At 40.5% G+C, this 27870-nt stretch overlaps 1 protein-coding gene across 1 annotated transcript; it reads right to left on the bottom strand.

Moving 5' to 3' along the window:
* Positions 1-1015: 1015 nt before the first annotated feature.
* DKK3 (dickkopf WNT signaling pathway inhibitor 3) lies at positions 1016-27867 on the bottom strand. The gene is made up of 7 exons (XM_061462909.1): positions 27558-27867; positions 25393-25530; positions 24800-24883; positions 7618-7710; positions 5367-5511; positions 2734-2890; positions 1016-1476 (listed from the first exon to the last, which is right to left on the bottom strand). Exons 1-7 carry the CDS (start codon positions 27732-27734, stop codon positions 1233-1235), a joined length of 1038 nt encoding a protein of 345 aa, XP_061318893.1. The 5' UTR covers positions 27735-27867; the 3' UTR covers positions 1016-1232.
* Between the last annotated feature and the right edge of the window lie 3 nt (positions 27868-27870).

The raw sequence follows: 27870 nt of genomic DNA, 5'->3' as shown, positions 1-27870 counted from the left end.
TGATGAGTACTAACACTTTACCTTCCAAGGATTGAGGTGTCAAGAATCTTGAAGGGAGACTGATGCTATCGTTACATTGGGCAGTATTTACAGACACTTACTGTGTTCATTAAGTATTTTTAACAGGAGAATTGCAATAACAGTTAATGAATTTATATCCACACTCTCAAATACGGTAAGTAGTGATGGAGTCGGCAGATCCTTTAATCAGTGTACGTAAAGGTGTTTGTGTAATGCAGAATGATGCCGTATGTGGTACTGTATTCAGCTCTAGCTTGGGCACAGACTGGTAACTGCAGCTGTGCCATTCTCATGTGTTGACACTCCACATACTCAGTGTACAACAGAGAATCTGTTGGTTCTGTAAGTTTAGACAGTATATTTTGCCCTTGAGAGAGCCCTGAACAGTCACATCTGAAGTTCCTACATAGAAACCAAACATGGTATGAATATAAGAATGTACACGCTATTAGTTATTTATATGAAAAATGTAGGGTTTTTTTTGTTAGTGCGCCCCTTAGCTAGTGGGAAGGCCAACAACCATTCTGTGTGAAAGTATAAAACCCAAGGGATGCTCTAGCTGTGGAACACCAGTTCTGAAGTTACACTGCAGGCTGCTGCAGGACAGATGGCATCCACTGTACACAGCTGAACAGCAGCTCTGGGTATATTAATCTAAAAGGGTAAGCGTCCTTTCTTTCTTCTACCCTTACAATGTGTGTATGGTGGGGGGGACATGACATGGAGAATCTGCACTTTGCAGCTTCACTGACTGTATTTTCTAAAGAAAAAATAAACCCACAAAACTTTGCTTAAAATCAGTCTCCAAAGTAGACAGTTCTTACCCTGGGGAAACAAAAAAAATCCAACAAATTAACATTCTAAACATACATACTTAAAGGTTGCTCCTACAGTCACTAATGTCTTAACGATTATTGATGCTGAAGTGTGTTTTTTAATGAGTACAAGTGCTGATAAGTTTACGGGAAAAGTACTAACCCAGAAGAAACACTGATATAGTTCTTATTTGTCTTTGACAGCAGGCTTGGTCCAGGGATTGAGTGAATTCAACAAGCATTTGAACATGCAGGTTTGGTGCACAGAAAAGGGTGCTCACTGAAGACATTGTTTATTACACTTCTATCCAGTGGTATGTGTTTAGGATTTATATAAGCAAGACACTAGACAAAAATCTCTAGAAATAACTACCTAACTGTCTGGTGTTTGAACTTTCAAATTTCATCTCCCAGGAACAGCTCACGAGCTGAGTCAGGCTCAGGCTTCAAACCTGCTTTGTCCTCCAGACTTTCTAATTCTTTACGCACTTCCTGAATGATGCTGCTTTCTTCATAATCGGAAAGACTCTCTCTGGGTATCAAGCTGAGGAATGGCATCTCATCCATGATTAAGGGCTTTTCTTTTTCATTATCCCTGGTTTCATTGGCAAAGTGTTCACACACAGATGTAGTGCTCTGGCTGTTGGAAAGAGACATCTGGTCACGTACTACATCTTTTAATGTTCTTTTGCTAATTCCTCAATAAAATTCTTCGTTCCCTCCCCACATGAAAGCATGTTAAATGTGCAATGCTGTCCGGTCTACCATAGCTGACTTGATAAACGACTGATTTTTATATGCTTGACAGCTGGAGGGTTAAGGATGGGATTTCCACACACAGAGCTAGAACAAAGGTTCTAATAGGCACAGATGTTTGATGCTGGGACACAAGATGGCAGTGGCCCTCAGCACAACCTGGCTCTTCTGCCTACAAGTGCTCCTGGTGACTAGGGCTTTCTGTTCACATCACAATAACAAGTTAAGAAACATGACACTCCAGCTTTAAAGGAATGCCGAAAAAAATACTGCTTTCTATCAAGCTGTAGAGTTGAGCATTACGTATTTGGTTCTGAACAGAATACTGTAATAGCTAAATTTGCTGCTGCCTTTGTTTTGAAAAGTGGCTTCGGTTGCCTGCAAACAAATACCCCACGCTGTTGTAGGAAGTTTGGTAAAAGGAAAGTTTGAAGAATGTTTTATATTTGTTGATAGGAGGTGAGGGAGCAGAACTTGATCATGGTATCCGCTGTGTCTCTGTGCTGTTAGCAGTTCCCTGTGATAGGGCAAGGAGACCACTGCTAGGTCTAGCCCCCCTTTATAGCTGCTTAAAGCAGCACCCTCCTTCACTGGAAACAAAGGGTGAATGAGCTAAAGATGTTCCTGGAGCTTATTTTGTGTGCATTTAATTCTTGTATGTTTTGCTTCCTATGCGCTTTAGTACGTCCAGTTTTGGGCAGGCTAACCCTGTATTCGCTAAGATAGAATCTCATGGTTTCAGTGTTTAGCACTCACTAGTAATATTTAGCCAAGGGCCATTTCAAGCAGAGATGGGCTGCCTCTTTAAAAAAATCTGAATCTTCAAATTCACCATGGAAACTCCCAGAAGCAGCTTTATCTTTCTGACCATGTGAGTCTTGTGCATGTATGCACAGTATTTCTGTGTTTGTGATAGTCCTAAAGAGGTAAGTAATTTTTGTGACTGTAGCTGGATAGTTATAATCACACCCCAATTCATTTCTGTGTTTCTCTATCCCTATCAAAACCGTTCTCCTTCTTGAGAAAAGCTGCCAGAACATTTTCTAATGAGGAAGAATCTTCAAGTTCTGTATCTGTTTACCACAGAAAGAGCCCCCCTCAAAACATTCAAGCAGCTTGCTTGTCCGCTTTTGCTCTTTACCTCTGAGGTTGGCAGCTCAAGCCACTTGCACATGGGCACTGCTCAAGTACTCCATCGGGTTCCAGTTCCCAGGTAATCAGATTGAGAAGTCTGTTTGAAGGATCGTGGCAGGGCTCACCTTCTTCAGGTAATGGAGTGCACACAGGAAACAGTAGATCTGCATAAAAACAGAATAGCCGGGGTTGGAAAGGACCTTAAGATCATCTAGTTGCAATCCCCTGCCATGGGCAGGGACACCTCACAGTAGACTGGCACCCAAGGCTCTGTCCAGCCTGGTCTTGAACACTGCCAGGAATGGGGCATTTATCACTTCTGCATGCCACAGTAAATTAATTTTAAGAGAAATGCTTAACTCTCTGCTAAACTGAAATGACCTGATCTTTAAGTCTATATACACAATATAAAAAGACAGACTTGATCACTTTTTAAGTCCTTTTACGTATGAAGGAGCCATAACAATGTTCTTTCCACTAGGTGGGAGTAAGAGAGTGGAAATTTATGCTTAATGAGCAAGATCAACTTCTGCTGCTTCAGGAAGAGACTGCTGTCAACACAGTAGTACTGCACAACCCCATCCCTTGGAGATCTGCAAGACTATGCTAAAACTAACAAAACTAACATTACAGTTAGTTGTTTACAACACATAGGATTGATGGCTTAAAACCTGAATAGGGAAATATCAGTGTTTTGGAACTCTTTATTTTTCTTATTTCTTTGCAGTGGTACAAATACAGAGCACTCGTTAAGAGACTAAATGAGGTTACAAGAACTACTACTCCGTATTTAATTTGTTGTAGTCACTCTGCAATAAGCAAAGCTGCCTGATGGCATTGGGGACTTGGTAACTTTGTTTCTGTACAGGTGTCAATTTCAGCCTGTGTAACAAAATGTTATGCCTTTTGTGTTTCCTGATGCTAGCAACTTACAGTGTCGATCTTGAATCCAGCTCTTCCAGATGTTCCTATCAAAGCTCCCTTCCTCCTCTTGGCTTCATTCACCTCATATTTTGTGGTATGGCAGAATAAAATATGTGAAGAGTTAAGAATTTATGTTTTATAAACAGCCTTGGTCAAAATACGTATGTGTGTGTGTACACAGACATGTACTTTAATGGATATGACTTATCAGTTCCTAATGCTGAAACAGATTATCTTCAGCAGTGAATGCTCCGAAGTTCACTACAGTTTTATATAAAAAATATCCTCCAATATTTATGACAAACTTTTGCAATACTCTAATGATAAAGGCCTAACCTGAAAAGCCCTAAAGCATTGCTACATCAGACAAGCACAGAATAAAAATCCGTTGCTATTTAAAGTTTTAACAGTTGTGTTCCACAACTCTAGTCACTATGCCTATCTATTGTATTGTTTGTTCCTGAGTTAGTTTGCACTAAATTTCATTTCAAGCCAAACACTAACTTACACTCACTGTGATTGTCTTATGCAGTTGAAATAATCATCATGAAGACACAGTTTGGTCGGAGCCCATAGGAAATCAAGGCTACAGCAGCAGTACTACCCTCACAGTAGACAGCCTAGTGCTACTACCACCAGTGGGACGCATATTAGTGATTTACTCATCTCTGCAGCATAAGCAGATACAAAGCACTGTGTGGTGAAAGTAATAGGCTATATTAAAAGTGCCCTTTCTGTCTCATTTTGGAATCGCAGTACAATGAAATCTCTGATACAGGCTGGAAAAACCTGTAAATGCTTTAGGCAGAAATCTAATAAAGTGAAAATAAAACTGTTCTCACCAAACATTGAATTTATCATTGAAGGTCTACCATAATGTTCAAAACCTGTAAGTGCTTTAGGCAGAAACTTGATGCAGGGCTGGGGTAACCCTCCTCTAGCAGAGCCAGATAAACAGCATCTAGAGAAATAGCTACCTGTGTGGAAAGATGGTTGGAATTGTATCCTATCACTGCAAAACTAAGGTGAACTATGATAAAAACTACAAGGAACTAGTGGGTATAAAAGAGTAGAAGAAGCTGGGCCCTGACCAGACAGGATTTTTGGGACTGATTTCAGGCCTGATATCTTCTCCTCCTGTCCTACCTTCTGTAAATCAAGTTTCACATTTCCATGTGGACTGACAACATAATCTGGAATGTAATTCCTCTATGTATCTTGGCTGTCTGGTCAGTACTGCATAACATGGTGCCCTGGAAGGCTGTCATAAAACTCAGAGTGTGAAATGTATCTGCAATGCGACTCTGATGGTCTGCTTGCTGAGAGAAGGGAGAAGCCACATTCAGTAATCTCATTAATTTCTTTTGTACATTTTTCGTTCTCTTACTTCTGTTCTACGGGGTGAAAATTTGATGCTGAGCTCTGCTACTTTTAAATGTGTGAGACTTTCCTTTAGAAAGAGTAGATTTTTGAGCTTCTCATGCTGGTGTCATCTCTAGCACGCAACAGGCTTTTCTTTGACTACTGTGAACCTCTGTCAGACTTTTCTCACTCCTAATTCAATTGAAATTTTATAATGAAGTTACCAAGGTGTGCTTCACAGGCCGAGGCAGAATGACGTGCTGATTCTGTAGTGATTTAGCCACTTGAACTAAATATAAATACTCCCAACTCCTGTATGATAAAATGAATAGGATAAAAAGCAAACCTCTGTACCTTTCTGAAAAGCACAGCATGTTCCAGGGTTGCAGTCGTGCTGGTTCTCACAAATGGTGCCATTCTCTCCTTTTGAAATGGATTTCCTGCACTCACCCCAAACGCAAAGCTGGTCTCCACAGCATTCAACATCCCGTGAGCAGTGCTTGCAAACGGAAAAAGCACAGGACAAAACTGTCTCTCTAGCAGTAATTGCACATATCAACAGAGAGCTAAGCATACAACTAGATCTGGTCCTGAAGACAACCGCATATATGCGGTTTACAAGTATGTGTGTCATGTTCCCACTTTTTAAACCAAACTGCTTTAGATTCTCAGCTTCAAGCAAACATAGAACTAGTTGCCAGACAGGAAACTCCACAGCAGAGTAACAGCATTCCTCCTATACTATTGTACTTCCAATCTTACAAAACCTGAATTCTTATTTTAGCATTTATATAAAAATGGATCAGCAGTCAGACATCCTAAATTGTAATACGGATTTTAAGGCAGCCTTTTGCAATCAAGGGAAGTAGAAATTAACAAATAAAATGCTGTCAATGAAAACATTACTGATTTTTTTGTTTGATTTTCATTGTTAAATGCAGTCAGGAATTTACAGTTTGCTCAGAAGGATGATTTCAAAGAGCAAAGAAAAAAAACCTTACTAAAAGCCATCTTCAGTTATAAGAACCAGGCCTCATCTGGAAGCAAGAATCTTTGACAAAAAATCTCCGAAAAAATTATCTTTGATAATCAGAAGTGCAAATCTAGCTAGAGCCAGCTGTGTATGGTAACTGTCCCCCTGCTTCAATAACTGTCCCCCTGCTTCAACTATACACACCTAATAACCCAACCTAATGCAAACAGGGTGTCACTTTGTTTCTCTCTTTTAGGTGGGTTGATTAACATCTTGGATTCACAATAGGTCAGCGTTTTAACAGCTGTTTTCCGTCTGTGTGAAGCCCTGTCTGGGCAGCCATCCAAAATCAGAATTTCTTGCCCAGTGGATCCCACAGGAAGTGCTGAACACAGGGCATGGAGAGGGACTACACTAGCACGAGTAAGACCTGCTAGTTAAAATTAAAAATGTTTTGCAATTGTGGGGGTTCTAGGTCAGGGAATTGGTCCCAGCACCTTCAGTCTGAGCTCACTTTACAGCAGGAGTGTAGCTAGGACCCAATTTTTACTTTCTTTATCCTACACATCTTCTTCTGAGGGCTGCAAAAAGAAGGAGGGGGGGGGGTAGGTGTTAGGTCACCCCAATGTTGATTTTTCACTATTCCATGTTAACATGAAAAATTATCCATTTAACATTTTCTAAAATATGAAGAATAAGCTTTCTTAATGACACTTCAGCATATACTCAGGACTTGTGTTTAAGCAAGCATTCTGTCCACTGAAGTCAACAGAGCTCCCTGAAGTTACGAAGTATTTCAATCATTTCAGGAACAGCCTGGTGCTTTTAGATTATAATAATCCTATTGATTACATGACTACAGCAAGGCTTGCTTGCTTGTAGACTTAACTGTCTGTAAATGCTCTGAGGAATGAATTTGTTTCACAAGAAGCTGTCAGCAGAACTTAGATGAAAAGGGACAGTCAGATAAAAGCCCTTTTTCAACAGACTGCTCTTAAACTGGATCTTCACCACAGAAAAAGCCTGAACTTCTCAGGTACCTGTGACTCACGGGAGGTAACCTAAGCATAGCTACTACCAAGAACATTTAGCTCAAAAGACAGGAATTTACTGCTTCCTGATGTTCAGAGATTCAAACAATGTAAATGACCCATGTGAGAGGATCACTTCTGGTGACAACTGCGCTACAGCACTGTACAAGTGAAGAGCACTCACTGCTGCAACTCTATGTGAACCACGAGCTGGAAACCTACTGTCAGCTGAGCCTTAGGAGCTGGCACAGCATTTCATCTTTGCCTGTTTCACCGGCAACCTACAGTGTGTTAGTTTACACTGTACTTAGGCCACCTAACAAGTCAAGCTTGAGTCAGGAGGAGTAGAGTGCAGGTTTTGAAGCGTGTGAGAACAGAAACCTTAAAACTTAGTTGTTGTATTAACAGACAGGAACACCAAAACACCCTCCCCCCAAAAAAACTGACAACCCAGCCCAATCTGCTCTACACACCCATTTTTAACCTCATGCAAAAAGCTTTGCAGATTCTTTTCTACTAATTTTGACTTGCTGACATTAACAGTAACTTCTATATTGAGTTTCTAAAGACCACAGAAAATCGCATCTCATTCAGGACTTACTGTATGCTGGGTTTTACAGAGCTGACATTTGTACTCAAAGGTGGAGAACTGGCAGTATTTCCCTGTTTCACAGTCTTCATCAATGATGCACTCCTGAGGAAAAATATGAAAGTAATTTGCCACTGTGTGACAGAAATCCATACCTCTTGAAATATCAGGTGGTCTGGAATTGTATTTCTTATTTAGGAACCAAGACAAGAAGCTTGCTTTGTTTCTTCATACAGCTACAGCTCTGAAATAGCACAATGCCATGTCCATGGTGTACCTAAATACTGCGGCCCCAGATTGCTGGATAGGTTGACTTCTGGTATTAGTATCAAAAACCTCAAGAAAACAAATCTTGCTCTGCACACTCTTGGGAGAGGAGGGCGGCTGAAGACATTTGTATTAAATTTATTCAAATTGCATTAGAGTACAGTTGTGATTCATTATTTGCTGGCTGTTTTTTCCAGATGGGGGCAAGACCAAAGGAAAGAGGATGCGCTACAGCAGCTGCAGCAGCCAAGAGTATCTTTATGCTCTGTGGGAGACCATTTTGAAACAGCTTTCTAGATCCCAGGCCAGGTAGCTGTATGCTGTCCTCCCTCTTCTTCCCCAGCAACGTCAGTGCCAACCACAGAAACACTGCAGCATGGTTAGCTTCCCTAAGCCAGCAAGGACAACCCTAAGGGAGAAGGGAAATGTGTTTCCTTTTAACTGCTCCCCTTTGCAAGTGGCAGACAAGTCTTTCTTGGGCAATATTTGCCGTGCGATTTTTTTGTGAGCAGTAACTTCTATGCTGAAAAATGCAGTGCTGCTTTCCGCAGGACTGGTAACATTAAATGTCCCTGGGACTTGATGGTAACTGCAGCACTACCTTACAGCAAGTACCTCAGGAAAGCAGTAGAGGTCATACACCATTAGATTTCCTTTCCTTGGCTGATGGTATGTCTCTCGTGTACCTATCATCATAGCCCATTACCTGCGAGATCACAGCTGCAAATGTCTAAATACCAACACATGTAAATTTTAAATCCTTTTTAAATATAATTTGGATATTGCAAAATATGCAGGAGGAGATTCTCTGTTGACATCATTCCTCTGGCATCATCCTGCTGCCGATGGAGTTAATGTTCACTTAGTAATGTTCTGGACTGTCGAAGAACATGGTATTTCTACATTGCATGCCCTTGAGGTGCATGTAACAAACTCACTGTTTCCTCCCTCCTTGTTTGCTGCATGAGTGTTCACCAGACAGGTTTGAACACTAAGATTGACAAGTGCTGGAGAGCCAGATGCATCCTAGGGGAAAAAAGAAGGCCCATAGTTCTCCTTAGTGTATCAGCCTTTGTCCCATGTCTATGACACCAGGGCAGGCCTCAGCTTCGCAAGGTCTTTGAGCACATATTTAGCTTTTCAAACCTGGAATCCTTTCATGGCTCTAACAAAAATATTCATGTGAGAGTGACACCTGAGATCCTGTCAGAATCACAAACTCGGACTGAAGTTTCTTCACCCAAAGGTCCCACAAGCACCATGGTAGAGGTGGCTCATCTTTTATTCATGCTGCACAGGGTGAACAAACTGGTCAGGATTTCGCAGGCATGGCAGTGAAGATAATACAGAGAATAAGTGTATACATTTGCACGTCCCTGATGCGTCTGGCTCACAGCAAGGGGTGGTGTGAACGCATCTAATGGTTACCTCTTGAAATATGTGATTAAACCTGTTCTCTAAAAAGTGTTTTCTCCAGGCTGCAAACAATCTAGTCAACAGAAGAATAAATCATAGCACTGTTCTGAGTCACTTGTACTCCATCACTGGTTTGTACCACCATAAGGTTGATGCTGTCTTTTTGCTATTGGTCAATTAAAAAAGAAGGAATTATACCAGAAATTTGTGAATTCTCTGAAGAGATCACTTGACTGCTCCTTGGCAGATATTAACCGCATTTGCTGCAGCAGATCAACTGTCATTTGTGCAACCTTTATAAAAAGTTTCCACTAAGCTTTTAATCTTCCCTTTCTACTTTCTCAGATCACTTCTCCCCGAAGTGCTGACTTCTTCCACACCACCACAGTTGGGGTTTGTGCTTCAGCTGCGCTGAAGACCAGGTCAGTAAGAAGTTTAAGTAAAGCTCTTAAATTACTGTTATCTATACTGTCTTCATATCTTCTCCACATTAAACCTTATGGAAGCTTCTTGCCCTGTGTGAGACAAGGCTGCTCTGCATGAAGAGCAGTGTCTTAAGTTACCCATTTTGGCTACCTGAAATGTTTTCAAAGTTTGATTACCCAGAACACAGAACAGAAGCCAAACACAGTCAGTGGCCGGATTATTTTCAAGTCAGTGACACAATATCCAGGTTATATGTTTATAAAGAAGAAGCAGTCATTTCAGCTATTTTAAGACAGTACCACCAGGTCTAGGCTGCTATAAATTACCAGAATGCTTTTAAAACTTCATTATTCCAGCACAGTGCATATTCTGCTTGTTTGCTTTTGTGTTGCTACATAATCAGGTGGGTCAATATCCCAGTGTTATACAGTATGTTCTAGGCTTTTTAGTTCCAAGTTAGCAGTGAGCCGCTTCTCTTCAGCAGCCATGCTCTTTCTGGCCCATTTTCTGCTGCAGCTTTGTCAGCTTCTTTTATGGATCCCTCTGTATAAACCATACTCAACATAAACTATACTGTTTCATCCCTGTTCCATCTACTTTCAGGCAAACAGCCAGCTCTCACTGTACTCAGTTTTTCCAACTGTCCCTCTCCACAAAGGAGAAATCTTGCCCCAGTTGTTTTTAAGCTCATGGAATAACTCCCTCTCTAGCTATAAAACCACCTAACACCAAAGTTGTAATTCTCCAGTCACTGCCTTCTCCCGCACTAATGAGTTGCCTGCCAAGAAAGTTCTTTTTCCCCTCTTACTGAATTGTGTCCCACCAGTTCAGACTTCCAGTTTTATGAGGCTTTTCAGTTGAGGGAAAAATCCTTTCACAGTTTTCTTTCCTGGCATGGAAAAAGCTTGCTTTCGTGTGCTCTTCGTGAAATTTTGTGCCACACTTCACGCCAGCTTCCTTCACCCAGGAATTATAATCTGTAGTCAATGCAGAACTCGGTAATGCTTACACATGCAGATGTGTGACTGTTTATCTTTTCTTTCTTTTTAAGATTTATATTTATTTATTTAATCAAGCCACAGACCTGTTCTAATCAGGCTACCTTGAGACAGAACAGTTGCCAGACCAGGAGCAAACCTAAACATCTTCATGAGCTGCAATAGATCCTGAACAATCCATTTTTTTCTGGAGCTCTGCACATTAGGTTATTTCTCAGAATATTATGTCTTTGCAGGAGCAACTGTGTAAACTGGGGCTGCTGTTTTCTGACATGCAGGAGAGCAGATGCTGGCTTCTGACATGCAGCAGAGCATACAAGTTGAGCAGATAGCTTAAAGACAGAATTAGCTACACTTACAATGGTATACATCTCTCTGAAATCCATTATGATGTTATACCAGTCAATGTAGCAGCAAAGAAATATGCTGTGTGAGAAGTGCTAAAGAATAATGCAAAGTGAAAGTAGGATTCCCTGTTTACTAATGGGTACACTAGGACCCGTGAACAACAGAAACCGGGATGGAGAAGAGCATGCTATGTACCTGTAAGTACATACTCAGCATCCTGTGGGCTCTTACTATACAGTATTGTACTCTGTAGTGCAACACTTAAAATCAATTCAGAGGTTGAATCTGTTCCAAAACCAGCAGGGAAAAAAGTACCCAACAAAACCCTGAAACTTCATGAAAAAGGTTCCATGACGACTGTATTATAAGACTGCTAAACCAATTACTGCTGAAAGAAACACCAGTTTTCCTGTCTTTGGCCGATTATGCCAAGCTTTTCTTTGCTTTCCTAAAGAATGGTTAATCTTCATGCTTGAGAATAAAAAACGTGACTGATGTTAGTGATAGTGAAGTATGGTAGGACTACTGGGATGACTACGCTTCAAAAGCTTCTCTGAACAAGAAGTCCCTTTACATGTTTCTTAAAAACTTCTAAGAAAATTTCCTTTTCAAAAGCCTGTAACTCAAATAAAACTCACGTTAACCTCCATATGTAGCAGCTGCAGATCCTTCCCAAACAGTTCCAGAGCTCACCTAACTGTATCTGTGAGGCAGTGATAATTTCAGCTGTAGCTGGAGTGCTCTAGCAAAATCACTTGCTCACTTTTAAACTGACGTTTCTTAGCAATCGTCACTTCTTAGAGTTAACATTTACTTCTGTGTTTACATATCCCTTTCTAGGTTTTGTTTTAATTTCTACAAGTCATTTCATGTTGGACTGCTCTCCATTTAATGTAGCAGATGGCAAAAACTGCTGAGTAGTAAAGAAAAAGGGCATAAAACCCGGTTTGTATCACGCATGTACTACATGTATTTAAAAAATGGCAGACTTACACAGAATGAAATATTGTTTTTTGTGGAAACTACTACCACAGTTTGAATTGCACAAGTATTCCACTTTTTAATCTCTCAGTTGTCTAGACTGGGCACATAACGCACTTGGCTTTGATGAGATATGAATTAAGGTGCCTTGAAATACCTCAAAACCTCTGTAATACTTTGCAGCAGAGCAAATCTCTTACTGTTGTCCTGCCAAGTACATAGCACTACTAAAAATAAGGACTACTGTTAAAAAAGGCATACTAAAAAGAGCAGGCATATGAGTTGCAGGCTATGGTATTAGTCATAACCTAGTGTTATGTGGGAAAGTCAGCTATTTGTGTGGCTGTTCAACAGGAATGTGACTTCTGAGCTCAAAACTAATAAGTAAGAAAACTCAAGTGACTCCCTCAGTTTTGTCTTGAACTTCACAGAACTAATCTCATCCATTTCCTTTTCCCTGTCAAGAAACAGAAAAAATCTTAATTGTAGGAATGTTATTTCTGTCTCTCCACATGATGCAGTATGAATGAATGCAAAATATGTCTACATGAAGGCACCTGAGCTTGGCTTTAGGTACTAGAAGCAACATAACTACATTAGCATTAACAGGCTCTACAAAAGCCTAGGGAATTAATTGAAGCATGTTGTAGTCACACACCCACCAAAGTCAGTGTAAGAAGTCCACCCCTTTCTACACCATCTGCTTATTCTAATCACAAATACAGTGATCCTGTCACTGATCAGACTCTTATGCAGATAATGCTCCAGGTCAAAACAGCTCAGATAAAATGTTCTATTATCCACAGCTTCTAGAAACCAAGACATCAATGAAAGAAGAAACTACACACAAAAAAAAAACCAAAAAATAAAAGATTCCTGACAAATGCCTCAGGATAATGAGAAAAATGATGCCTAGATGCTCTGTCAATCAGATCATGTACTGTTCATCCATGGTCAGTATCTCTGTGTGTCATGTAATAATTTCATGGCAGGTCACTCTGCAGAAGCAGTCACTTAATTTTCTTCTCTCACCCTCTCTTTTCTCAGTAAGAATCTAACAATCTGATCCTGGCAAGACTACATTCTCTGCAAATGCTCTTGGGTGGGAAACAACACAAAGTGCTTATTTCAATCAGTTCTGCAATGGTGTCAGAGGAGGCACACTAGAAAAACTGTTCAAAGTTGGCAGAAAAAAAACGCAAATTATAATCTGACAGGTAATTAACTTAGTCTGTTAACTAAGACCTATTCAACTAAGAAATGAGCAGAGGTCTGTGCAGATGTATACATACACACATATATAGATGTATACAGCCATATACATAAATATATACAAGGCTACATATTGCAGCGCCTGTCTGCAACAGCAGAAGTCTTGTCTCATTCCACGCATTTGCCCTAGAGCAGGCAGGACAGGTTATAACATGAAATTCCTCTTCTTTTCTCCTGTTTGTCAGGTATACCACAGGCAGAGTAGGATACTAGAAATTCTCTTCTTAGGCCTTCTGGAAACTTGGTGCTATGCTACACACTCAGTCCATTGGTTTTTAAACACACAGAGACTCTATAATCTTCTATATCTGAAACTAGACAGAGAAGGAATATGCTGAAGTTGGACAATCTGAGACTGAAAACCAATATCCATGTGTTCCATGTTTAATTGCTCCCTGTTAAGAAAAGCTTTTTTACATAGTATGAGGTTATCAAATGAGGTCAAATTACTGACACATGTTCATAAACCAAGTTTTCCTAATGGTTTTGGAATTAGTTGTCTTACTAGAGAAACGCATCTACCTGTGGATGTATTAATTGGACAATTCTTTGACCTTTGATAACCAGATGAGTCTAAAACCTTGTGGTCTAAAAGAGGAGTTTTATTCCAAATATCTTGAGATACAGTAATAGTTACGGAAGCACTGTAAAACTGTGTTATGAAGCTCTGAAGTACCATTATTTCTAAGTAGTCAGTAATCCTATCAAGATAAAGCTCTAATGTAATGGTGTGCCTGGAGGTTGGAGTTTAATGCAGGTGTCTTTTCTCTCTACGGTTGGCAGCTACAAAGTTTCCATGATTCACTACCAAACTATGTAAATTTTGAAAATTTATGAAAGCAAACAACACAGAGGAGCTGAACACAGCAAGGATGTGAAACAGCTGTGCAGAAAGAAAAACAGTTTAAAACAAGATTTCTGTACTTAATAGCTACTTGCTAATCGTAATCACTGAATTAAGAGCAGTGCACTTAGTAAGATTCCAACCTGTGCCCAATCCCTCACAGAACTTATTTCAAACCTTGAATCTTCCATGCTTCATTCTTATATGTTGTGCTTTTTTGGTAGTTTACAGTTTTAGCAGACTTATTTACTGTGTCTAAGGTGTCAGCCAAAGATAATACTAGAACAGAAACAGATGAGTAAGAATTCATCCTCAATGGATTTTGCCTATAGCAGAGTTGACAGTGTGAAAGACTGCTGTTTGTAGAGGAAAGAAATAATATATTTTCCATGAGCTGTAGATGGAAGAAGGGGTTTAAACTAGAGCAATATCGTTTTTAGAGTGAGCACAGAAAAGTATTGGAATAAACTGCCTCCACAGCTTGAGGATTTTGAGTACACATGAGATGAATGTCTGCCTGAAGATGGAGTACGCATCTGTGTAGTAGATGTTGACTTTCTGAGGCTTCTTCCAGACCTCCTCTTTGGGACATTCGTTGGGATTACAATAGAGCCTTTTAATTTTTTTTTTCCTTTGATTTGATTTTCTGTCTGAAATCATGTGTCTAGAGGATATCAACAACAGATGATGACAATTCATGAATAATCATTTCATTTCATAAACAAACTCCAACGAAGAAGAAATGAAAAAAAGGTCTTCAGCATACTCTTTATGTCCTTCCAAACAGGACATAAGAATGTGAATGTATTACAGCTTTTTAGCATGTATGATGCCCAAGACAATTCATGGACAAGGAAAGACTACCCTGTGTCTGACACCATGATGTCAGCCACTCTACATGCCTTAGGATGCTTCATCCTACCTCTGGGATGAGTGGGCTTTCTAAGGGAACACGTTTGAGAAACTCCTCATGTGATATAAATCCACAGAACAGGCTCTGAGTCATTTCCAGACAGGGTAACAAGTAAACAAATATGAAATTCCCACCCCACCCTGCATATCTTTTTACCAGTTCTGCTGTATTATGATATATTACTAACGGGAATGGAAAAGTGCACTTCTTGTTAAGGTAAGAATCAGGACAGGTAGAAAAGTTGGAGGGGGGCTTCTTTCTGTAAGCTGAAGTGGTGAACAACCACAATTTGAAAACTAATACATTCACTGGTGTGGTTTTCCTTTGTGGTAACTATCAAAGTGACTCAGCCTCTCAAAAGGCCAGGCAGACAGTCACTCTGCAAAGGATGCCAGAATGCTGGTTATGAATTAAGATGGGAGAAAGGACAAAGTGAGACTTAGCTGACACAGAAATGCACTTCTCAAGGGAATACATTTGAAGCCACCATTCTACAGTGCTTTTTTCCTCACATTTGCCAAATCTTTAATGAAACGGAACTGAACAGAAACAACTTCAATTCACCACTTTCCTTCGATTTCCATGGTTTACCTTTGGAAATTGTAGTAAAAAACACCATCAAGCTGGACTAGTAGCATCTCACACGTCTTCCTGACCATAAACAACTGCACAGAAGGCCAAGCAATCACAGATCACATACATTCTGTCTCATCCAACACACTGGTGTAAAACCAGAGTCATTTTAACATTGATGCACCTACCCCTCCTGCAGCCCAGGAAAAGGTTACAGAAGACTTAGGCTCATCATATATGGTTCTATGTGTTATTAGGCCAACCTCCCAGCCATGACAAACTGATGTAAACCAGCTGCAGATTTAACCCATTCATCTGTATCCTTTGTAATTCAATCACTCTGCTACAGGTGTAAATAAAAACCAGAAAGACAAAACATTTCTGCTTTACATCCAGTACTATAGCCTGTATTTCCTAAAGCCTTTGCTACTGTTTATTACTTAATTAGATAACATGGTCCCAGCTAAAATCTCAAATAAGCAGCTGCTGGAGCCAATGGATTACACCATGTAATCAAAACCAGTGGAAAAAAATTTCTCTTTTGCCTTAAAGCTTTTCCTCTTGTGTGATTAATTTTGTTACATAGGTCTGACCAGAGGAAAGAAAAACATTGCTGATCAGTTTTCAGTGCTGTCTAAAGACAGCCCATACAATGATCTTTTAACAGTTATCAGCAGATCACAGAATTGTCACCAGCCCACATGAAAGATTCACTCTCCTGACTCTATCTGCTAACTTAAGATAAAAAAAACTATTTAATTTCTCTTAGGGTTAACAGGTAGATCTAATAAAGGCAGAAAGTAAAATCATTCATGGTAATTTGTTTTTTTTATCTCTCTACAACTCAAACATGATCTGCAAAAGACATTTGGACAGCCTTGGTTCCCGAAACTCAGCATGGTATGTGTGAGATGACTAAACTAAAGCCCGGGAAAAGGTAAAACAACTGCTCTTTGATTTACACTGCTCCCTTGCCATGGGGGCTTGTTTGCAGAAGAGTTCTTACAACCAGTATGCAAACAAGGAAACAGCAGATTAACTGAACATGATGCATACCTCCCCACAGATGAAAAGTTTCAGGCAAGCCAGAATTTATTTCCACAACTAACAAGAATGATGAAACTTTAAAGTGGTGTATGGCTCTTGGGTAGACACTGATGAAGCAATGGGTGGGCACTGACTCTCTAAGAGAAAGTCTGTTTTGGACCCTTCTGGAGAACTTAACTGGTTTGCTGCTGTGTTTTTACTAACCATCACTTAAACACTGAATCAATTATAGGCACTGTTACTGTGTTATGGTAATAGTTTATTTTGGTGAGGAGAACTCTATTCTGAGAAAAATCTTTCTTCAATACTTAATTACTCAGGGGTAAGAGTCCAGACAGATAAAACTAATGAGGCAGTTCTTTAGCCAGCCTGCTTTTCTGTAAAATTACTCTTTTTCTTTGGAGTCTAACTGGAATAGATATACCATATGACAGCACATGAGGATCTGGCAAATTTTAAAACCATTTTAAACACAGGCATAGACCTGAATTACTAATGAAAAGTGTGACTTTCATGGTATCTATTAGTACTACACAGTTTTGTTTGCCTAACTTGACAGAAAAAAACCTTACACTAAGCTAGACTAATGGGAAATATGAAGGAAATCCTAGTCACTCTTTAAATTTTATTTTTTTTTGTCACTAGCAAAATAAATTTACTAAACTTATTTGACTGACTCCAGACTCCCACACTGACACAAACAAGAGCACAATTTGATACCTTTAATTAGGAGTAATCCCTTTAATGTTGCATCAGTTATTTGCCTGTAAATCCAGGCCACTATTCAAGAAAAAAATAAATAAAAGAGATAATTATGTGTGTTCTCTGACCTTTGGTGGTTGTGTTTTCAGCCCAAACACCTGCCTGGTTTGCCTCACCTCTCAGCAAAAGGCACCCTGCTTCTCTTCACTCTGATAAGGTCTAGCAGCTGTTTACACCTGCTTTTTGTTCAGGGTCACCAAGCATGATATCCGAGTCCACGGAAATGGCAGTCTCACTTTTCTCCACATCATGCCTATTGCAGCACTATAGTATTACAAAACATCTTCGTTTGTGCACACTATCCATTTCTGATTCTCTGTGTGGATCCATAACTTTCTATACAGCATTCCCTCTGAGGTAACAAGCCCACTCAGAGTGGGCTAAGTTCAGTAAATAAGAGTGTGGACACTGAGCTGAATGACACATCTCAGCTGGCAATTACAGAGGTTTCCCACCTTCTTCCTCGGAGAAGTTTCTGCATGCAGAATCAGAGTGACACATGTTTTTCAAACTGCTTATGACAGATCTTTGCATTCATTCAGGCTAACATTCACATTTTTTTAACTATAGTCCAGTTAACATCAGATCACCGGTAAAAAGGTGGGGTTTAGAGATACACTGTGACGGACAATAAGTCCATCCTATCGTCCATGAGCTAAATTAAACCTCTTAATAGCTTTTGCATCATTAAGAAGTATTTGCTGCTTATGGAGTTATGCTCAGAGGTATGCACACACTCCATCACACCTCTCATCCAAAAAGGGTATGTCACTTCTGATGAGGTCGACAAAGCAGATTGCTAGCATCAGAGAGGTTAGCAAACTTAAAACATCAGAAGGGCAATGCACACATCATACTGCCTGGAAGAAGTTGTGCAAAAGACTGAAACGAGTTGGATTTGCTGGTAAAAAGCAGTAGGTTTTCATGCAGGGTAAGATTTAAAAGAAATACCTATTAGCTTTCCTGCAGGAATTTAGGTGGATTGGGACCCAGCCTACAGGAAGGGTTTTGGTTTAAAATCAAGCTATGACTTGCAAACACTTGAGATGTACTACTTAAAAACTATCCATTGTATGTGACAAAAGAGAGTGCATGCAGGTATTCCACTTACAAAAGGCTAGTGAAACTGGTTTAGTTTTTTAACAGGCTGCCATTGTAAGCTACTCATGCTTTTTTGCTTTTTTTTTTCAGAAAGCTTTAGCCTATATTATAACTGTAATAATCTATTTGAGTTACTCTGTTTTTTATAAACTTGAAAGCCAGTGACACAGCTTATTCAGATCTCTTAATTCTCTCCTGGAGCATTAACTAGGAAGTGCAGTTTGCTTTATCTACTCCTACGCTGAGAATTACCCAAAGACTAAGAAATGTACTAATCAAGAAGAACTGTACTAGTCAAGAAGAACTGTACTAGTCAATACAAGGTTCATGTAACAAGCGATGTCGACAGAGCAGTCTGGACAGCTAACAAAAGCAAACTAAGAGTGCTAAAGAATTAAATTATTAAGTTTACAAAACCTACCAGATTTAGATATCATGGGATTTTTTGCTAGACAGACACCACGATTTCAACCTAGGAATACACCCATGGGCAGGGACACCTCACACTAAACCGTATCACCCAAGGCCTCGTCCAACCTGGTCTCGAACACTGCCACCGATGGAGAATTCACAACCTCCCTGGGCAACATATTCCAGTGCCTCACCACCCTAACAGGAAAGAACTTCCTCCTTATATCCAGTCTAAACTTCCCCTGTTTAAGTTTTAACCCATTAGCCCTTGTCCTGTTACTACAGTCTCTAATGAAGAGTCCCTCTCCAGCATCCCTACAGGCCCCCTTCAGATACTGGAAGGCTGCTATGAGGTCTCCACGCAGCCTTCTCTTCTCCAGGCTGAACAGCCACAACTTTCTCAGCCTATCTTCATACGGGAGGTGCTCCAGTCCCCTGATCATCCTCATGGACCTTCTCTGGACTTGTGCCAACAGTTCCATGTCCTTTTTATGTTGAGGACACCAGAACTGTACACAATACTCCAGGTGAGGTCTCAAAAGAGCAGAATAAAGGGGCAGGATCACCTCCTTTGACCTTCTGGTCATGCTCCTTTTGATGCAGCCCAGGATATGGTTGGCTTTCTGGGCTGCAAGCCACACTCATGTTCATTTTCTCATCGACCAGCACCCGCAAGTCCTTCTTTGCAGGGCTGCTCTGAATCTCTTCTTTGCCCAACCTGTAGCTGTGCCTGGGATTGCTCCGACACAGGTGTAGGACCTTGCACTTGGCATGGTTAAACTTCATGAGGTTGGCATCAGCCCACCTCACAAGCGTGTCAATGTCCCTCTGGATGGCATTCCTTTCCTCCAGGGTATCAACCGAACCACACAGCTTGGTGAAATGGACCCAAATGTAGGACTGCGATGCCCAAATAAGTGTCCTCCTTGAGAAACAAGCATGCCAAAGGGAGAAGAAATCAACACCAAGATGCTGCATATTCAAATTTCTACCACCAGCTGTTCTCCTGCAGTGATGATGATGAAAAAAATTGCTATTTCCATTCCATTAATGCTTCCTTCTCAATTTTCAAAGCTCCTTTTCTCTTCAGCACTAGTAAAAACTCTTCTCCCTGGAGCAGTATGAATCCCAAAAGAAAGCTACTCCAGGATATGTGGCTGCAAATATACTTAGTGAAATCATATAAAAGTTGCTCAAATAGGAATCAAGCAGGTACTTCAGCAGTTCTGGATATCTCTGCAGAGAACTGGAAGCTTGGTTATGAAGCACTACAGCTTACCCATTGAAAAGAAATTTCGCTCTAGAAAAGGGTGAAATGGAGCCCCAGAGATTAATGTTTAATTTTCTACTATTTTGTTTCGTCTTACTATTTTACTGTGAGACTGAAGATAAAGGCTGAAAAGTGCTTTAAATAAGGCCATTATAATGGGGGTACTATCCATTCTATCTCTACAGATAAACCTGTGACCTGACTGTCACTTAAAGAGCCCTCCAAGCCAGCTTGTAAAAGCAGTTCCACAGTGACACAGTCCTCCCTGCCGAGAGCTGCAGGGATCCAAACAGCAGCCTCTAACCATGGAAATAAAGGCCTGGTATCATGGAGTCTATCTCCTAAGAACCTGAGCGCGTTTGAAACTCCTAACCAGCTGCTGTATTTGCAGAGGGTGGTGCCAAATGCGTATGTGCACACAGGCACCCACCCACCTTTGCAGAGAAAGAGCGAGCACCTTGCACAGAATCCACTGAAGGCACCTCTGCTTCCTCTCCCACAAAGAAAATTTGACCTGCACTGTGTAACTAAGGAGGAGGCACAGTCATGTCCCTGAGAGCCTCTACCATCAAAGACAAGTGAAAGAAATGAATGTGCTTCATAGTGCCAAAGACAAAAAACGTATGATACTGGTATACTCTCCCTAGATATTAGCATCTTTAAAGAGGTCTTTCAAGAAAAAGAATTGGAAGCAACAAGATGTACTTGTCTGAAAAAAAACCCAAACTTGCTAAAAAACACATGTTGTTATTTTTATTTACCAAATTAATACAGACAAGAAAAAAAATTTAAGTACACTAGCTTTGGATTAGAAGAAAGGGCTTATATAAAATACTACTCTGAGTGCAACTGAATAGAAATGCAACCAACATTTGTGCAGTAAATCTTATCCGCACCAATTTTGTTTCTTCTTATTTTTCATGCTTGCTTTTCATTGGTTAGGCTCATGTATCACAATTGAAATAGGACTAGTCAACAAACTAGAAAAAATAATGATTTTCATATGGTAATAAAGAGTGCTGTTACTTTATCTGCGTTCTATACTTGAGCGAACTACTGGAAATTAACTCTGTTAATTTGCAAGCTAACCAGTGTCCCTAGAGAAGTAAACTATAGAGTATCTGAGCATTAAACTCAGGAGCAAGTGGGTGTAAAACCCTGCAGAGACATAACATGCATATCCAGCCACCCCTTGCCTATATTCGGGTTCTTTCAAGGCACAAGACTGTTGGATTAAAGCCTGACATCTATGCTGGTGACTGCCAGTCCTCACTGATATCTGAGAAAGTGAATGTTAGTGAGAGAATGTAAAAGGCATCTCCAAGTCATGCAGTGCCTCTGAAGAACTGGATTGCATTAACAGAAATGGCAAGCAGCACAATTCCTCTTCTGGAGACTTTAAATACTGACAGTCTTCTTTCCATCAAAATACTGACAACTGAGCCATTCAGTAAGAAAGAATACAGTCTAAAGAGAACACATTTGTGATGCAAAGCCAAGAAGAAATACTGTCTGAGAGGGAAAAGTGTGTGTGTAAGATTATGCCTTATGTTTCTGTAATAGTCTATCTGAATTATATGTATGTGTATAAACCTAAATACACTATAGATATGGGTATTCCTACCTGTTTGCAAGGGTGGCACAGGCACTGTGATTTACAAAGCAGACACAACCTATTTGCCATGAAGGTTCTTCTCCAGTGCCAAATTTCATTCCAGCCAGTATGTGGATTTACTATTGCAACACAGACCTATCGCAAGACACACCTTTGCTCACTTGTGAGGCTTTTGTGTCATCTCTCAAAACCCCAAAAATGTAACTGGAAAAACTTTCAGTGATTTCAGTGGCTTATAATTTGGCTCAGAGAATAAATGTGAACTGAGGGTTGTAGAGTTCCAGTTATTACTAATTACTGCAGCAATAAATTATACAGAGTTTACATTTCAGAGCAGGTGGTTTGCTTCGGTGTTTGATGAATTGTATTTACCACCCAGTTTTGAACCTAAACTGAAGGAGCTGTGGTTCTTTAACTTCTATAAGCTAAGCTTATAAGATGAACCTATGAAACAGGTTTAGTTTTCAGCCTTCAGTTTCCTTACAAGATTAAAAGTTGAGCTTTTATGATAGCATGTGCCTGTTTCTTTTAATTGGCAGATTGAAAATAAAACCAAATGTATGCTCCTCAAGAGACACCAATCTGAAGGCTACAGGAATAGCATCAGAACAGAGGTCCTGTTCCCAATGGCTGGCTCCCTACAGCCTCTGCTACCAAATTCTTTATCCTCATAACAAAATGTCAGTATACCTTTTCAAATGACTGTCAATACTTATAGCTACTATTATACAGACCTGTTGCTACATTGTAATGCACAGCAGGATGAATCACTGATGCATTACAGAACAGCATATACTGACTGTATTTAGAGACACACTGAGATGATCTCCAGATTTCAGAAGGTTTGTATTTGCAAATTCCTGGAGAATACAAAACCTATATATGTTATTACTTTGTTGCTAAAGTTTAAAATAAGCAGCAAAGAAGCAGAATTACTCTTCCACCATCCACTGGCCTGCAGCCTGGAAAGTGACTGGGACATCCCACAATGTCACACGACACTTCAAGTATGAAAATGTATGTATATAATAATGACCTAAGGGGACAGTGCAAAGTTTTATGTAACTCATTTTCCCCCAGTATTTTTGTCTTAAGTTTACAGATCTAAACAATAGTTCTTTTTAATTTGGGCAAAATTTTCCTTCCACTTGGCAGGTCTCTCCTTGGCAGCATATTTTTCTTGCTATAACCCAAATTTTCCAATTCTCAATTTCATGCCATTACTCTTAAAATAGTTCTTCAACCTTGTAGTGCCCTAAATTATTCATATTCCCCTTTAATGTTTAAGGTTTTCGAGTATTTTCCGATTTACTTCTGTTAGGCACCTCTTGGTCAAATTAATATATATGTTTACCCACTTGCCTTAAATAACAACCAAATATGTCTCTTGGTTGATTTTCCCATTTAGCTTTTTCTCTAACTTGGCAACCTCTAAATTAGGTGTTTGTACCATGGGTGCACTTAAAGTTCAAAATGAGCATGAGAGGGGAAACAAACATTAACAAATGTAGTTTTGTTTTTTGATATATGAAGCTTATAAAGAACTTTGCATAATCATTGGAAAAATTTAGAACTATTTTTTTACAGCTATGAAGAATGATTATACACAAAAAGCAAGCCAAATACACTATGAAACAACACCAGTGTTGCGTCCCAGTGCTAAGAAGGTTGGAAAGTTTGCCTTTGTACACTGCATTTGACAATGATGACCATATTTGCTTGAAAAAAAAATCTGAATTGCCTTCATTACACATACCTCATTATTAAAAAGCATTGTGGCATATCTTAACACTTTGAATAAAACCAAGCTATAGCTTAGAACAGTTGCAATTTACTGTGTACCTTGACTTACCACTTAATCTATAAGCTTGGCAAAATAGTTAAAAGTAAGTACAGCAAACACTAGCAACTTATTTTGCTACTTGCCACTTTCAAAATTTAACAGCAGTATAAAAATACAAGCTGAAAGAGGAAAAGCTTACTTAGAGGATAACAGCAGAAAAGATGCACTAATTTCAGGTTTTATGTGCATTAAACATAGGAACTACCACCATAACTTTTTGTTTAATAAACGTTTTATGAAATAGTTAAATAGCTGCTTTAGTGAAAGAACTGGATAAAGTTACTCTAGAAAAAGCCAGGGCATGTTAAACGAAAATTAAACCACAAACTATTAGTCAACTGAAGCCAGCTACGAGAGGGAACACTGGCAATTCCTGTCTTAGCAAGAGCATTAAAAAAGTCCATTTTGGTAAGACTATAACTGAAGAAAACCTAACAGTTGTTCCAAGTAGTGGTACATGCTGAATTTCCCATGGGACTACTGATGTTTAGCAAATATACTCAACTAAAGAATATTCTTAATCTTTTAAATTCCTTGAGAATCCTTAAACAACCATATTTCCAGAGGGGAGGGGGATTTATTGTCCCACCCATCCCCAAAGTGACTTTTCACAACCAGTTGTCTATCACTAGGTTAGGCTGAAAAGCAACTACAGACATATATTGTTCCGTAGACTTCTCATGATAGACAATTTGGAGTTTATTTTCCAGTGTTAAAAGTCCAGAAAGCATTTTTTTAGGAAACCCAAGAGCACAGAGAGAACATATATGGAAACCTGTTATACTAAAGGTTTATTCATGCTGGGAAGGGCTCTGTAACTATCTTTGATATTTGAGCACAACATTTACATTTGACAGACAAAGTGAATATTCAGATCAAGCACCGCAGTTAACCACAACATTGAAATACCAGTTCCAATTCATAATATAATATGCCTAAATTAAATTAATTAAAAAACAAAAAGCATTTTTGATTGCTTACCCATAACGGTTTTGTGTGTTTTAAAGCATTCAGAAACTTCACTAGGTGAACTACATCATGCTCTTCTGAGTGATGAACATAAAGCATTTCGTTTAATTTTCAACAGGAAAAAATGTGTCCACTTACATGATTTCTTTTATTTTCTCCATCTTTTATAGATGTAATAACTGTCTCAGAAAAAATTGTTGATCCAGTTTTGTTATCTGTAACCTGATGCGACAAAAGAAGAACAAAATATCAGACTACAATTTTTATTACTCCTTTGTTACTCTCAGTCCTACGTTGTGCAATACTTAACTCACCCGCTCCCTTTTTTGCTCCATTTTGCTGTCAATCATATAAAATCCTAATCTGGAGGAAAAAGTAGATTACAAGGCTACCTTCTTATCTATTCAAAATGTCACTGTAAGGAAGCTGAGTAGGAGATGGTCTTTCTTTTATGACCCATGTAATAGCTCTACCTGTGTTCTATTTTCAGAAGGAACTTTTCTCAAAATGATTATTTCACATTAACCTTTCATGACATGTGCCCCTACACAGTGATTAGTCAAGCAAATAAGAGATAATAAAATCCCAAAGTAATGATGATCAGGAAAGTATATGCTCCAAATTATTTTATTTCTTCCCAAAACACAAAAAAAAAATTATTTTTGAAGAAAAGGTGTGTAAGAACCAGCAGCTTGCTATATACATGTTTTGCTATGTATGTTTTCTCATACCTTGTCAATCTCTTGATGAGTCTGAACAGTTTTATTGCCAATTCTGGTTTCCGTGTTTGACTCATTATGGTAGTTGGGAGGTAGGTTTTCAAAGTTTACTTCTGACAGTTTTTTTGCTCCTTCCTCTTCAGCTTCCATCTGCCAAATTTAAATAAACCAACTGAAAATTAGCAACTATTACACAAAAGAGCAGTGCTTCTTGTGCAGCCCTCAGTAACACCCTGTTTAATTATGTGATGCTGTTAGCACAGATCCCCCTGTATGGGTACGCTTCCTCAGCTGTTTCAGACAGTGACAGCAGCAGCTTGTTTAATGGACTAGAAAAACAATGATGAGCTAAATCCTTGAGCTCTGGACTGTTTACGCCAAAGTCAGTCTCTGTGAGGATAATGTGTGCAAAGACTAGCGACAAATTGGTATCTGCACAGGTTGATGCCGGTCAAGAGCCCAGCTTTCTGTTTTCCCCAGAAAACCACTAAACACTTCAGACACACTTTCCCATTTGACAAAGAAAATGTTCTGGCAGGGCAGAGACATAGCCAGAGCCCCCAAAGTCAATAGAAGCAGTCCTATAGATCAGGGTGCATGCATCCAGAATTTCATTCTCCACTTCAGTTCCCACAGTCTTTGCCAGATGAAGGCTCAACAAGAAAGTGAGTGCTCTCTGAATCAGAAAACAGAGTAAGGTCAGCAAAAAAGCATTGTAAACAACACAAACTGTGAGTAAGTTGCATCCCATTGTTATTAGCAACTGCTGTGCTAGGAGGCCACAAGTTCAGCCAGTCTGAACAACAGGATTTTTCCCAAGACAAAATTTCTCTTTCTGGTACGTCTGTTTATTTTAAATGACAGCTGCCAACCTTTTTGTGTGCAAAGTTTTTATCTGCTAAGATGCAGTCCAGACAACCCACATTTTGTGCTGTGTACAGGCCATGCCTCAATCCAGAACTGAAAACAGAAGAATAAAACAGGCAGAAATTTTGACTAGATCTTTATTTTAACCAAGCATATTTTGGGCATTGTAAAGAATACTTTTTAAAAGAATGAAAAGAATGGTTTGTCTCAATGTGTTTGCAGTCTAAATAAAGGGAATGACAGAGGCAGATTTCAGTAACTGTCCAGAAGACAGTAAAAGTTCAGAAATTATATAATTATAGTAAACAAATGTCTGTTTTCCCAGTGGGTTGTTAGTAAAAGATGGTTTTGGACCATGTAAATTTTGAATGAGAGGAAAAAAGAGTTTGGAAGGAAGATTCTTAACACAAAGGGGGGAAAAATGCAAAAGTAAGGGGAATGCAGGAACAAGGTCTTTGAAAGGGGATCTAAGACAATAGCTCGGGGTCTAGGCTGAGTTCCTGGCTTTGAAACAGGTCCTCTGCAATTCTGGGTAGGCAATTTGAGATCAAGATACAGAAGGCCCCTGAGCAACCTGGTCTAATGGAAAGATCATCCCTGCCTGTATATGATCTTAAGGTCCTTTCCAACCCACACCATCCTATGATTCTAAGCCGCTTCTACACATGTGTCTTCAGGACTGTCTTACACTTTCAGATCCTGGTTTGGGATAACCTCTTGTTATTGTCTTGGTTCTGTACAAGGACAATAAAGTAGCTCTTCACTTCAGTCCTCCCCTTGCCACGTACTGCTGTTTTCTCATTTTCTGAACCAGGCGGGCTATTTGCCTTAACCTTCGCCTCACCATCTGCCCTGATGGCTTTACAGTGGAACCTCCGGACTGCAGCAGCCGAGGGTCGCAGGAGTGCGCGGGCTATGCGAGGAGCGGGGTGGGAAACCCTGCAGGGGAGCAGAATAAGGTCAAGAACTGAGGGGAGAACTTCCACCGCAGCAGGGGCCACTCCGGCGCCCCGCACCTCCCGCCTCTCTGCCTGAGGAGGGCGGCTGCGCCGGGCGGGGGAACCGCGGCTCTCGCCCTCCTCAGGCAGCGGCTCCTCACAGGGGGGCGCGGGCACGGCCGGACGCAGGCTTCCTTTGTGGCACGCATGGAGCCGGCCGCGCTGAGGGGACGCGGGGAGGCGGCTCCTCACAGGGATCGTCGAAGACGAATGAGTGAGAGACTCGCGCCGCTGCGCTGCCCGCACGTGCGGTGCGGCCCTGCCCAGGGGGCTGAGGGAGGAAGGGTCCCCCACACCCAGCCCCCGCCTCACCTCTTGCACCGCGTTGCGCAGCTTGTGCTGCGTGTCCTCCATCAGCGCCTCCACCTCCCGCAGCATCTCGCCCAGGCTGGCCGCCCGCCGCCGGCCGCTGCCCCCCGCCGCGGCGCAGCATATTTCCCCCAGCACAGCCGCCAGCAGCAGCCATCGCAGCCCCGCTCCCCGCAGCATCCCTATGGCGCCGCTCCCGCCGCTGCCCCTCAGCAGTGCGGGCTGGCTCTCGGAGGTGGGGCGGGGCTGAGCGGGAGCGGGCGGCACCGCAGCGCCGACCTAGCTCCGCAGCCTTCCGCCGGCTCCGCAGCGCCGG

Source organism: Pezoporus flaviventris, unplaced genomic scaffold (assembly GCF_033815535.1).
Source record: "Pezoporus flaviventris isolate CSIRO_AGI_PZ_B2104156 unplaced genomic scaffold, CSIRO_AGI_Pfla_v1 ptg000036l, whole genome shotgun sequence".
NCBI classification, from domain to species: Eukaryota; Metazoa; Chordata; class Aves; order Psittaciformes; family Psittacidae; genus Pezoporus; species Pezoporus flaviventris.
Note: the sequence above shows the minus strand (reverse complement) of the source record. Positions and strands in the feature narration are given on the sequence as shown.